At 52.2% G+C, this 13,031-nt stretch overlaps 2 protein-coding genes across 5 annotated transcripts in view; both read right to left on the minus strand.

The window, feature by feature from the left end:
• The window catches only part of CABIN1 (calcineurin binding protein 1), a 92,734-nt gene extending 84,516 nt beyond the window's left edge, over positions 1–8,218 (minus strand). The window contains exons 1-4 of one of the 4 annotated variants that reach the window (XM_074355983.1): positions 8,140–8,218; positions 2,364–2,437; positions 1,788–1,880; positions 624–737 (exon numbers count right to left, since the gene is read on the minus strand). In XM_074355983.1, the coding sequence (XP_074212084.1) occupies positions 624–737; positions 1,788–1,880; positions 2,364–2,366 (210 nt within the window). In that variant the 5' untranslated portion in view covers positions 2,367–2,437; positions 8,140–8,218. Of the gene's footprint in view, positions 1–623; positions 738–1,787; positions 1,881–2,363; positions 2,438–6,535; positions 6,663–7,821; positions 8,079–8,139 lie in introns of those variants that run through there. The other 3 variants (XM_074355980.1, XM_010955445.3, XM_074355982.1) reach the window with 3 other exon arrangements.
• A 2,044-nt stretch (positions 8,219–10,262) lies between these two features.
• LOC105069336 (D-dopachrome decarboxylase) lies at positions 10,263–12,809 on the minus strand. Its single transcript, XM_010955446.3, has 3 exons — positions 12,588–12,809; positions 12,086–12,261; positions 10,263–10,510 (listed from the first exon to the last, which is right to left on the minus strand). Exons 1-3 carry the CDS (start codon positions 12,693–12,695, stop codon positions 10,420–10,422), a joined length of 375 nt encoding a protein of 124 aa, XP_010953748.1. The 5' UTR covers positions 12,696–12,809; the 3' UTR covers positions 10,263–10,419.
• Between the last annotated feature and the right edge of the window lie 222 nt (positions 12,810–13,031).

A 13,031-nucleotide genomic window follows, 5' to 3' on the forward strand; every position in this document is an offset into this window, starting at 1 on the left:
AGACCTGTTCCCAAACCTCCCAGTGACACTGCCATGACCCGCCAACCCAAGCTCGATGCACTCACCACCATACAGCCCCTCTGCTGGGCCCACATCCTGCCCTGCCCGCCCCTCTCTGTGTCTCCACGTGGCTGTGGAGCTCTCCCAGCCCTCTCCTCGACGATGCTTTTCAAAAGCCCCTGGTGCATCTACACAGGCCTGCCAAGCTCAGGGGCCAGCACCCCAACAGCATTTGCCTGAACGTGCTGCCAACCGGATCTTCAGGGTCAGGACCTGTGGCTCCAACCCCGGCTCTGACTGCTTGGGTACCTCACTAAGCCTCTGCTTCCATGACCAGGAAACGGGGACAGCACGCTGCCCCACAGGGCAGAGCAGCTGTGAAGGTCTGGGAGTAACAACAGCCAGCAGTTACGAGCTCTCACTCTGCACCAAGAACTGTCCTATGTGCTTCTCTGGACTCGCCCGATGCTCACGGCAACCCAGTGAGGGGACACCCTGCGTGCAGAGGAGCTGAGGACAGAGGGGGACATCATGTGCCCAGGCTCCCCAGCCCAGAAGTGGGCAGGGAGAGGGCAGGCCCAGGCTGCCTGGCTCAGGGCCCACCCGGCTTCCTGGAGCCTCACCTCTCGCAACAGGCGCGCCTCCAGGAGCTCATGGTAGGCCTTGGCAGACTCCTCAAACCGGTCATGTTTCTGCAGATCCAGGGCCTTGTGGTATAAAGCAAAAGCCTCTGCTTCCTGCAAACCAAGACAGGAGGCATTTTTATGTCGTACAGAGGTTTGTCTCTTTAAGCCAACAACGTGTGAGGGGGCTGCAGTCAAGGCTGTGTCTCTGGATCCTCTGTGGTGGAAACAGTTCTAACACTCCAGCCCCCCAGGAGCTCCTCACTGGGAGAAGAACCCCTCAGCAGACCCCCACGAAGACATGAGCAATGCAGGCTCAACTGAGCCTAAGCAATAGTAAAACACAGACTGAGGGCACAGGGTCAGAGCAATGCCAAGGTTCCCGGAGACCTGCAGACACTTCCTGGGTGAAGTCAGGAGAGCGGCCACACCAGCCGGAACAAGTCACGGACTAGGCAAGAACAGGGATGGTTTCCACGGTTTATGCCCACCGCGCTGCCCTGGCCTGATCACTACAGGGAGGGGCGGAGGGGGCACTGGGTGCATCAGGCCCCTCTGACGTCCCTTGAGGACCAGAGACAGCTGGCATGAGACATAAGAGGGCTCCGGCTGTCCTGGTTTCTCCCGTGAAGGGGAGGTGTGTGTTTACGCCAGGGAAAGCCAAGACAGAAGCCAATCCTGCTGTATTCAGGCAGGACGTGGGTGGAGGATGGATGGAAGGGAGGTGGGGAGCTGAAGTGGGAGTGAAGCCAGGCAGTGAGGACAGACCAGGAATCGAGAGCACAGACCGTTGGCGAGACCCAAGCAAGGCAGCTCCCCTCCAGGACCACCTCGCCTGGGAAAGCAGGGAGCGCACCAGGGAGCCTCCACGCATCACGGACTGTCAGTGCTGCCAAACCCTGGGTGCCAGCTCCTGAAGCCCGTGCAGAGAACAGGCCCCGGCTGGATGGGCCGCGCACACTCACAGAAAGAACAGGGTTCTCTGCAGCGTGACCATCTCGCACCGAAGCAGGCTGAATGTGAGGTGGAGAGCGGGCCGTCTTTCAAAATGGGATCTTCCTCTACAATCCCATTAAGAAGACATCTGAACACATTTAAAAGAGGTGCCACCTACAGAAATGAGAATCGCAGTCCACTTGCAGAGAAGGACCATGGATTACGCACCTGCGCCTCCTTCGTCTGGGTTTTGTGACTTTTAAAGCTTCCTTCGTGCTCATCCTCAATCGTGGAGCTGGCATTTAAGGCTGCAATTCGAATCTAGAAGCAGAGATTTGAGAGAAGACAAGAGCTGCTTTCAGATGAGCTGTCACTCGTCTCTCCAATAACCTACCGCGAACTTAACTCTGTGTAACACACGCTGCCTCATACAGTTACGCTCCCTCAGCACGCGGGACTGACAAGCGGTCGTCTAGGGAAAAAGAAGGATCAGAACAATCTGTTCGGCCAGCATGTCCACTACAAAAGGAACAGAGGCTGGGCACACCCCAGCAACAGCCCAACACAGCAGGAGACCCAGGTGTTGGAGAAACAGATCCCAACAAAGCGGGTTAACTTTGTGCCTTTTTAGCAATGGTAATGAGGCCCTGCAAACCGCATCAGCAAAAAGTCAGGCAACCACAACCTTGAATGTGCCAAGAGCCCTCCCGGGGAAAGGCTGCTCTAGACTGACAGCCTTCAGGGCCCACCTGAGAAAACACCCCACCACCCCCACCATGCAGTCAATCAGGGAGTGGTACGCACCATACTCGGAGGGCTTCACACTGCCGCACAGCACCGCTGCCCATCACTGGGGGGCGCAACTGCCCACAAGTGTCCTGGAGAGAAAATGGGACAGGCTGAAAGAAGGCCCAGGAAGAGCCAGGAAGCCACCGGAACCATCTCCAAACCCTCGGATCTCCAGGCTCTGGGCGTACAGGCTAATGAGACTCAGGACAGCTATGCGGCTTGTCACCTAGGGAGGCCCTCAGTCCATGGGACGGAGCATGTGCCCTTCCAGGTAGGGCACCAGGCTCCAGGTACACAGAAGAGTGAGACCAACTCATGCCCCCAGGGCTCACTGCTCCCTAGGGTAACAGATCTATAAACGATTATCTTTTTCAAAAGCTGAATGAAGTAAAGAGAAAGAAAGGCCACATCTAAAGCTGGAGAAGAACAATTCATTCCAAGGGACGGAGGGAGGCCAAGGAGGAAGCCCTGTGTTCAGTGAGGACCGGACAGCGCTGCGGGGGCGCAGGGCCAGGCCAGCAAACTGCAACACTCCTCCGCAGGCAACAGGGGCGCCACTGTGAGCTTTCAGGAGAATGAAAGTTTAGAAATATACAGGAAAAAAAAAATAGAGGTAGGCAGACCAGTGCAAAATCTGCAAAAAGTGATAGGAGGGGTGAGGACATGGGGACATCAGAACCTCATACACTGCCGACCAGGGTGACAGGGGAAGAAATCAGAACCTCATACACTGATGTCTGGGTGACAAGTGGAGAATTCAGAACCCCGTACACTGCTAAGTGGGGTGACAAGGGGAGAAATCAGAACCTCACACACTGCCAAGTAGGTGACAAGAAGAGCAATCAGAACCTCATACATGGCCAACCGAGGTGACGGGGGAGAAATGAGAACCTCATACACTGCTGAGCAGGTGACAAGGGGAGCAGCTGCTCAGAACATCTGACACAGAAATTACACTCCTAGGTTTCTACCTATAGTGAAGGAAAGCACGTCCACACCAAAACATGTTCACGAATGTTCCCAGCAGCATTACTCATGACAGAGTAAAAGTGGAAGCAAATCAAATGTCATTGCTGATGTATGTCCCTATAATCAATTATTACTCAGTCATAAAACAGAATACAGTCCTGACATGGGGGTGGTGGGAAAGGTGAGGGTGATCAGTAATAGGTATAGGGTTTCTTTCTGGGGTGATGAAAGTGTTGTAAAACTAACTGTGGTGATGGTTACACAACTGTATGAACACAGTAAATCTTGCTGACCTGTATCGCCTACAAAGATGAGCTGTATGGTGTGTGAACTATTCGCTGTTATTAAACAAAGAGATGCCAGGGACCTGACTGGGGCAGTGGCAGTGGGGATGGACACATTCCCGGAGGCAAACGCACAGAACTGGGCACCTGGAAGAAGGTGGAGACGGGGATGGGGACACCAGGGGTTCTGGCCTGAGGGGCAGCATTAGCAAAACAGCCAGGAAGGCAGAGGGAGGAAAAAGAAAGAGTCCTACCTGAGAGACTGGCAAAGGTCCTGGAAGGGCCCCACAGGCGGTGGAAAAGAGCTGTGGCAGACAGACTGAACATGTGCTACACTAGGATAAAATACAATGAACATGACCGCTGCCAACAGCAATGACTTCACGCCTGGGCTTCCGCCACAGGCTCTGAGTTCTCCACAGGTCCTCACAAGGAAGGTTCACAGACAAGGAAGACTCAAGACTCCCCTAGGCAGATAGCTATTTTATCTCCCGGGTTATCCATGTAGGGAAAGACAATGCTGCTGATTAACTCTGGGAATTGCCGCTTCACCATAAATTATGCCATGATGGACACTGTGACCACCAGACAGTAACGTAATATGTAGCTGCAAAATTAATGAGGGAATGTTCACAGCATTATTATGCAGAATAACCAAAAAGTAGAAACAACTCAAATGTCCATCAACAGATGAATGGATGAATAAAATGTGGTATATCCACACAATGGAATATTACTCAGCCATGAAAGGGAAGGACCACTGACAACACAGATGAACCATGAAAACACAACGTACGAGAAAGCAGCAGCCACAGACTATACAATGTATGATTCTGTTTCTCTGAAGTGGCCACAATAGGCAGATCGATAAGGCAGAGTTCTACCAGCGGCTGCCTAAGGCTGGGGGAGGGGTGATGGGAAGTGGCTGTTAAATCAAACAGGATCTAGGGGGATCACAAAATGGAATTTAAGTATTATCAATGAACCTGCTGAGTTACAAATAACATAACTACACTGAAGGGGATGAGGAGGAAAAGAACTAGCCTTTGGAAAACAGTGTCTTGACTGGATACCATATGACTAAAGACAGAAAAGAACTGTGATTCCAGGCCTGGGGCAGAGAAAATACACGGTAGCCTGGAACCTTCTGCGGTGCCAGAAAGTAAACGCTGAAAAAAAAAGATGAGGGTTTGTTGACAGGACACAGTAGTGAACGCAAACGAGACCCCAAATAGCCGGAGCCAAACAACAAGCAACAAAATAATGGTAATATTAGATTTCCACTCACAGAATAAAACAAATACCCTGGGATCCACACCGATACAATAAACAGCCAAATAAACAAGAAGGGATAACACTTCCCTCAACTGAATTTCAATTAATAAATATAGGAAAAAAAAAAAGAAACAGATAATTATCTTCAGGCAAACACCACAAAGACCCACAGATGGAGGGTCTAAGGTCAGTGGGTATAGATTTGCCAGAACCAGGATTTGCATCCTCTCAAAGTATCTCCCCCAAAGACACTTACTAACTGGAAAGGAAAGACAGCAAGTTTTCAGTGTAGAAAGCTGGCAGACACCAACTAAACCGAGAGATCAAAGGAAATATCACCAGCAATAAAACATCTCAACATCTTGACCACAAGATACAACACATTGAGGACACACTGTTACTCGGGCCTGAAACCCATAACCTCGCCCCAACCACGAAAGAGCAATGGACAAGTCTAAACTGAAGGATATTAGACAAAGTAACTGACTAGGACTCTTCAAAAGTAGAGAGGCCAAGAAGGTAAGAAAAGACTAAGAAATGTACAGGACTAAGGAGGAGACTAAGGAGAAATGACTAAACGCACTATGAGATCTTGGAATGAAAGTAGACCACTAGTGGAAAACCTGGTGAAAATTCCAACCAGGTATGTAGTTGAGTTAATAATAACTGTATCAATATTAGTCTCCCATCCTTGATAATTGTACCAGGATTATGCAAGATGCTACCATTAGGGAAGCAGGGTGAGAGACAGATGGACACTTACTGTGTTATTGTTGCAACTTTTCTCTAAATCTAAAAGTAGTTTAAAATGAAAACTCTAAAAAGAGATAAGGGGGAAATGACATAGAGAACAAACTTACGGTTACTGGGAGTAAGGGGAGGTGGGAAGAGATAAATTGGGAGTTCAAAATTTGCAGATACTAACTACTATACATAAAATAGATAAACAAGTTTCTTCTGTATAGCACAGGCAACTATATTCAATATCTTGTAGTAACCTATAATGAAAAAGAATATGAAAACCAACATATATATATATATGTATAACTGAAACACTATGCTGTACAGCAAAAATTGACACAATGTTGGAAACTGACTATACTTCAATGAAAAAGAATGCTAAAGAAAGAAAGAAAGGAAGGAAGGAAGAAAGAAAGAAAGGGGATAGGTGGAAGGATGGGGAGGGTATAGCTTAGCAGTAAAGCACTTGCTTGGCATATATGAGGTCCTGGGTTCAATTCCCAGTACCTCCATTAATAAGTAAATAATTAAATAAACAAACCTAGTTACCCTCGCCCCCAAAAAAGAAATAACCACTTGAGATTATGTATTTATCATCTGTAAGCAATGTGAGGATGAGGACCATGTCCATATTATTCACCACAGACCTCAGAACCCCACTTAAAGGAGCTTTAAAAAAATATAGTAAAAAAGCAAGCAGCTTTTGCATAAAGATGAGAAAAAAAGTATCCAGTACTCATTTCTCAGACTCCCAGCAGAGCAGCTGCATTTTCTCAGAATAGCACATCCAGGAGTGAAACCTAACAAGTTTCCAAACTCTTTAATAGAGGCTGGTATCCGTGGCTTTCAGGACACATAACCGCAGCACACTAAACACCTCATGCCCTGATCCAGTGATAAGTGGTAATGTTTCCTCACCTGCCCTGGCCTGGGAGTTGGGAAGCCTGGGTCTCCAGCTCAGCTGGGGCGCTACCCGGCTGTGTGACTGACTTGGCCAAAGATGCCCCTCTCTGGGTCTCAGTTTCCTCCACTGTCTGAGGCTTCGGACTAGACCAGGGGTCCACAAGCTAACTAGCCCACTGTTTCTGTACAGTCCAAGAGCAAAAAAAAAAAAAAAAAAAAAAAAAATGCTTTTTACATTTTTAAATGGTTGAAGAAATTCATACTTGTGACACGTGAGAATTACATAAAACATAAAATTCAAATAGTGTCCCTATATTGTATTGCAACACCACCACTCTCAGTACAATACCAGAGCTAAGTAGACAAAGCAACACTTCTGAAAATCGACTCTAACAACATATTAAAAAGATCACACATCATGAACAGGTGGGATTTATCCCAGGATCTTTCAATATCCGCAAATCAATCAATGTGATACATCACATTAACAAACTGAAGAATAAAAAACGGGGCGGCGGAGGGGATAAATGGCGGGAGGGTATAGCTCAAGTGGTAAAGTGCATGCTTAGTATGCACGAGGTCCTGGGTTCAATCCTCCAAATATAAGTAAACCCAATTACCTCCCCCTCATAAAAATAAAAAATTAAAAAACAAGAGAAAAAAAACCGTATGATCATCTCAATAATTGCAGAAAAGGCTTCCGATAAAGTTCAACATCCATTTATGATAAAAACTCCCCAGAAAGTGGGCACAGAGGGAACTTAATAAAGGCCGTATGTGACAAACCCACAGCTGACATTATCGTCAATGATGAAAAGCTGGAAGCGTTTCCTCTAAGATCAGAAACAAGACCAGGATGCCCACCCACTCTCCCCACTTTCATTCGGAGCTAAGCAAAGTATGGCCCCCAAATACTTACACTAAGTATAATTAGACTTATTATAGTCACAGGGCATGATAATAATATTATGAAAGCCACTGTATTTACAACAAAAGTTTGCCGACCCCTGAACCTCAACTCTGAATTTATTTCGGGTCCAACCCTGGCCCCGGGTAGCACAGAACCCGCATACACAGCACGCCCTGAAGTAAGCCGACCCCAGAGAGTGGGGCCCCTAACCCAAAGAGGCGCTGCAGACACCGGGAGACTCCACCTGGCCAGCGTCCGCCTGCGCCGGGAGGCAGCGCGGTCAGGGCTCTCGGTCGGAGTCGCCCGGCCCTCGGGAGAGCTGGGGACTTGGGACAAGCGAGTCCCCTCGGCTTCATCTCCGCCCTGTGAGGGGCGCTACCCGCGCACTCACCGCCGGCGCTGCCATGAAGGTGAAGCGGAAGGACGGGAGCGACGGGCGAGCGCCGGGCTCCGCACCCACAGCCTCAGGCTGGACAGCGGCTCCCGCGCGGTCACAGAAACCCCCTCCGCCAGGGCGGAGCCCCTCCCAGGCCCCCCGAGCGGGGCGGGAGCCGGCGGTAGGCCCGCGCGGCAGCCGGGCCCGGCCCGCCGCTCGGTTCCCCGCCTTGGAGTCCCCGCGCCCGCCGCCCCTCAGGCCCCGGCCCCTCGGGCCCCGCGGAGCCCCGCCCCGACCCGAGGGCCGCCCCGACCCCGCCGCCCGTGAACTCACCGGACGTCTCCACGGCAACGGCCCGTCGGTTCGACCCCGCGCCGGCCGGCGGCGCGCCTAACAACAAGGTGCGCTCCCATTGGCTCCGGTACCGGCTCCGCCAGCCAATCGGCGAGCGCGCACGCGGCGTCCCACCGATCCGGCGCGCGGGACCCCACGGGAGGCTTGGCACCTCCGCGCGATCGCGGCTGCGGGCCCGCCGCCCCACCGCCTGTTGCACCTGGGAAGCCGAGCCTGGGGCCTGGCCCCGAGCAGCCGCCAAGTGACGGGCCGCACTGTTTTTACAACCTGCGACAGGTGCTCTGAGGGCGGTGGGAAACTGGGGAAACCTGGAAGGAACCAGGGGAGGAAGAGCATTCTCACCCCTGTTACCCGTGCCTCACCTCTTTCCGAAAAGGATTTGAAGCCCCAAAGGCACAGATACAATCAAGTATTGAAGTAAAAGAAAACGAGCGGAGGGTGGAGAGGGATGAACGGGCCGAGGAGGGAGTAGCAATTTCAGAGGCGGAAAGAGGGTCCAGCGTTGAAGGGTTTCTGACAACTGCCTGAGACTGACAGGTTACATACGATCTTGGGAGCTAAGCGTTTTAGGGAAGGGGTCCCACTGGTTGAAGCTCATAGTGCTTGAGTCCAGCAGGATGATTTAAATAAGAACGAATGTTATGGCTTTCTCTTTACTTAAGGATTGTAAAATCTTGGTGAAGAACTTGTAGGCTCATTTCAGTACGGCAAAGCTTTAATGATATACCATAAGGTACAAAACTAATTGTCACCAACCTTGATTTTGAAGGGAGAAAACCGGGTGGGGGAGGGAGGTGAACAGCATAAACAGATGATTTTGAAGTTTCGTGATTGCAGACTTGCAGCCTTGGATGCAGCTCCCGCCCCTGAGTTGTGTCTTTAAAGGTGCTCTGGAGTGAAAGTAGAAAAAAGATGGGGAAGGAGGGCCAAGCAGCAAGGTGTTGTGCGGGAAGGATTTACAGTCGGGAAACAGTGCAAGAAACAGTGCGGGCCTTGTGGGAGCCTCCTGCAGTACCGTCTTACCAGGGGACAAAGCTCGAGGCCACAACAGGGAGACATAATGCCCGAGTGGGCAGAGGGGCCAGTCCTCACAGCAAACATGACATCACTCACTAGAGCACGGATGAGTGACTGAAGTTGGGGAGACCACATTGGAGGCTGTCACCTTATAGTCCTGAATCCCTCCTTGGGCACTTCAACTCTTCATTTATATTCAACGCATAAACATTCCCTGAGCCCCTTTGGGAAGCAGAAGGAATGAGTGCAGAAACAGTTAGGACAGGGAGCCAGGGGAAGGAACTCCAAGCTCTAGCTTTTAGTGAGTCCTCGGTCGCAGTCAAATACAAACAGAGCACGCACAGGAACATTCCTTTGAAAACTAACTTATTAACTAGGTGGACTGCACAGCCTGAAAATCTCAGTTTGGTATTTCATTGGTGAACACGGATGGGATGATCGAGGCTTTCACTGCAGGGAAGCACAGCATCTGAGAGATGTAAACTGCATCTGGAAGGAAACTGAAAAGGAGACTTCCTTTGGGTCCTCCCCACCCCACCTGTATATCCTCTGAAATGTGAAAGCATGATATGGTCTTTAGGTTGGGGGGGGGTCCCATTCATTCCACTTCCAGAGGCAGACATTGCATTTCCAAGTTTGCCATTCTGGGATATAAATTTTACAACTCGCACAGCTACAGAGAATTCTCAGCTAGACACATGGGAGGAGATGGAGTTTGGCAACGCTCAGGGAAGGTCCCTGAAGTCCAGCTTGCCCTGCTCCCCTGCTGGGCACAGCAGTCCATGGGCAGGGAGCTGCCTAGGCTGAGGTCAGGAAATCTGGTCAGCAGAGTCTGCAGGAAGGCCCGGGCTGGACCAACTGCCAGCCCCTCCCCACCAGGCTGAACTTGGACATGGAGGACAGGGTCTTCAAGCTGAGCTCTCCAACCTCAGGCTTGAGCAGCCGAAATACAAGACGTAGAAACGGCGGCCCTGAGACAGAAACATCCCACCTCCCAGGTTCCCGAAGGTCCCCACCTCCTAAAGCAGCCCTGCTGCCCAGGGTACCCCAGAATGACAGGGAAGGGTAAAAGGGAGGTAAAGAAGTTATGTTTGAAAGACAAAGCTCTCTTCATTTATTTGTCATGATGATGGGGAAGAGGACAGTGAGTTCACAGGCATGGCTGCACAGAACAGGTGGGGGTGTCCACCAGGCCCTCACTGCCAGGAGGCATCTCTGGAAGGGGCTGCCAGCTCACAGACTCTAGACATCCTCCATGCCAACCAAAAAAGTCATGACTGTCCCATTCTTGCCAATCTGCCAGGGCTCCAAAGGGAGAAAGCGGATAATTATCCTTCAGGAGACAGAGAAAAAGATGTCATCAGCTCCTTGGCTATTGCCTCATATTCCAAGACCCCTAGCCAGGCACTCCCACCATGGGCTCCCAGGCCAGCCTGCCTTAGCCCACCAGGTATTTCGCAAGCCTGCTTCATCCCATTAATGCCTGCCCCCCAGCCCCCAACAGGGAAGTGGGTATGTGGGGGCGGGATGGTGACTGCACATCCCACCCAGGACAGATTCTCAACACAGCAGCCTCTGTGGTCACTGTAGGCTCTGTCTGTGGGCTCAGCCCCCCACTTCCACACTGCAGGCTCCCTGGGGGCATGTGCAGTGCCCCCAGCCACCTAGTTTCCCAAAGCCTGGCTCAAGAAGCCCAGGCACAGAGTGACCCCCATCTCCCCAATAATGTCTGTGGAGTGAATGTGCCCCTCTCACAGAAGTGATAGGAAGTTCCTTGTGAAGAAACAGAACACTTGGGATTGCCTGGGCCAGAGAGGTATATTGACAACCTCACATAGACAGCTTTCCCATCTGTAAACAAGCATAGTGGAGGTATCCGCCTCATCATGGACAGGGGGACAAAACTTCTAAGGATCAGATGGGATCATGCATGTGAGTTACCATAGAGGATCTGACACCTGGTATGTTACATGTTACTTATCATTGTTAGAATCATCACCCAGCTTGAGCACTAGGTCTGAGCACCCTCGGAGTGACCAGTCTTCACCAGCCTTTCTGGGCCAACAAAGGCTCCATTCTGTAAGGTTCTTTGAAGCTTCTCATGCACTTAGTTCCTTGTAGGCATGGACTTGGCTCGGGAATATATTTCACCCAGTGAGAAACTTTAACCTTGCCACAGAATCCTAGGTTTGGGAGCTGTAGGGGCTTCTTGGGAATCATTTAATCCATGCCTCTCTACTCACAAAACAGAAGGCTACAAACCAGAGATGGTTCACTTCCAGGTTCGTCTGGGTCCACCAGCTGCACTGTACCAAGAACCCAGGTCTCTAGACATTCAAGCCAATGCTTTTACACTACTCCATGGCCCTCCCGGGAACCTGACCTGGGACATGGTTGGGCCATAGGCCCAAACTTCACAGCCTCAGGGCATACCCAAAATTCCTTTTGACCAGCTTGGAGAAGTTCTAGAAAATTACTCCTGTTTTCCTAACATGTGGAGAAGCCTGAAGGCAGATGATAAGTGGCTCTGGTTTTGTCAGAGTAATGACATCCTACTCTGCCAGGTGCCAAGGCAGGTACAGTGCCATCCCATACAGCGTCCCAGGGAGTGATTAAAGGAGAGCCTTCCCACTTCACAGATGGAAACACTGAGGTCTAAGAGGCCACGCCTTGGCCAGGTGGCACAGGGACCACTGCAGAGCCAGGAATTCATTCAATAATGCTACCACTATCAAGGTGGACCCACCACAGGGGCCCCGAGGTGTCGAGGGGCCCAGCGGCACAAACCCTTCTTGCGGGTGGTTGAGTAATTTATTTCTTCCCTAACCTTAGGAGGAGCCTTGAGGTGGGCTCCCTGCCCTGGCTCTCGCATCAGTCCCAAGGGGGTCCTCTCCCTGCCCCTACGCACCGGTCCTGGGCCAGGTCCAGCTGCTTGGTGAGGAACTCGAAGAGGCGGGCGCTGTGGCTGCGGTTGTGCTCGGCCGTGCCCACCACACCGATGGAGGAGACAAGTAGCTGCGCGCAGGGCTCTGCCGAGCCGTTCACCACCATGGCCAGGCCGGGCCGCACCGCCACGTTCACGCGCTTCAGGGACACAAAAGTTTCCCCTTAAGCTGGTGCAGGCCAGGATCGCACTGAGGAGCGGTGGAAACGCGTGGGCCCCGCGGGATCTGGGCTGGGAGCACGGGCCGGGATTCTTAGAGGTCACGTCGGGGTCATGGCTGGGCAAGGTGGCACGGCGCAGACGTGGAGGGTGGGGCCTTGGGGTCCTGGACAGCAGGAGGTCAGAACTTGGCGAGTCGCGGGCGGGCACGTTAGAGTCGGGGTCACGGTGGGGTAGCTGAACGCGGGGAAAGCCCGCCCCTGCCCCTCAGCCTCCTCCCGCCCCCTGGTCCGCAGCCCACGCTCACGTTCTCAGGTTTGCCCAGGATGGTCGCAATGGCCGCGCAGAGCCGCTTCTCCAGTCCCGCGGGCACGCGGCCAGCGGGCAAGTTTGTGTCCAATTCAACGAACGGCATGTCTGCGGGAAGGCAAGCAAATGGCTGTGGGGTAGAAAGGACGCCCGGAGTCCAGGCGGGTGTTCAGGAGGATCCAGCAATAAGGAGCAGCGACGGGGCGCCGCGGATGTCGGCTCCTCATTGGCTGGGCAGGCACGCATCCCCGATTGGCTGACCAGGCCACACCCTGGCCTCAGAAGACAGCCCCCGCGTGCGCTGGCGCGGATTTCCGGAAGTACTGTGGCCGCGCCCTCTCGTGTAACCCCACCCCAACCAGACGGCCCGGCCCGCCCACGCTCCAGCCATCTTGTCAGCAGTTTTTTGTCTCCGGTGGTTTTCCGACGCTGCTGCGGTAGT

This window comes from Camelus bactrianus, chromosome 32 (assembly GCF_048773025.1).
Source record: "Camelus bactrianus isolate YW-2024 breed Bactrian camel chromosome 32, ASM4877302v1, whole genome shotgun sequence".
NCBI classification, from domain to species: domain Eukaryota; kingdom Metazoa; phylum Chordata; class Mammalia; order Artiodactyla; family Camelidae; genus Camelus; species Camelus bactrianus.

Coding starts and splice junctions, on each gene's coding strand:
- LOC105069336 (XM_010955446.3), bottom strand. CDS start 12,695: ATGCCGTTCGTTGAATTGGACACAAACTTGCCCGCTGGCCGCGTGCCC. Junction 12,262..12,587: donor TCCTGGGCAAACCTGAGAAC/GTGAGCGTGGGC, acceptor GTGTCCCTGAAG/CGCGTGAACGTGGCGGTGCG. Junction 10,511..12,085: donor CTGGACCTGGCCCAGGACCG/GTGCGTAGGGGC, acceptor TGTCTCCTGAAG/GATAATTATCCGCTTTCTCC.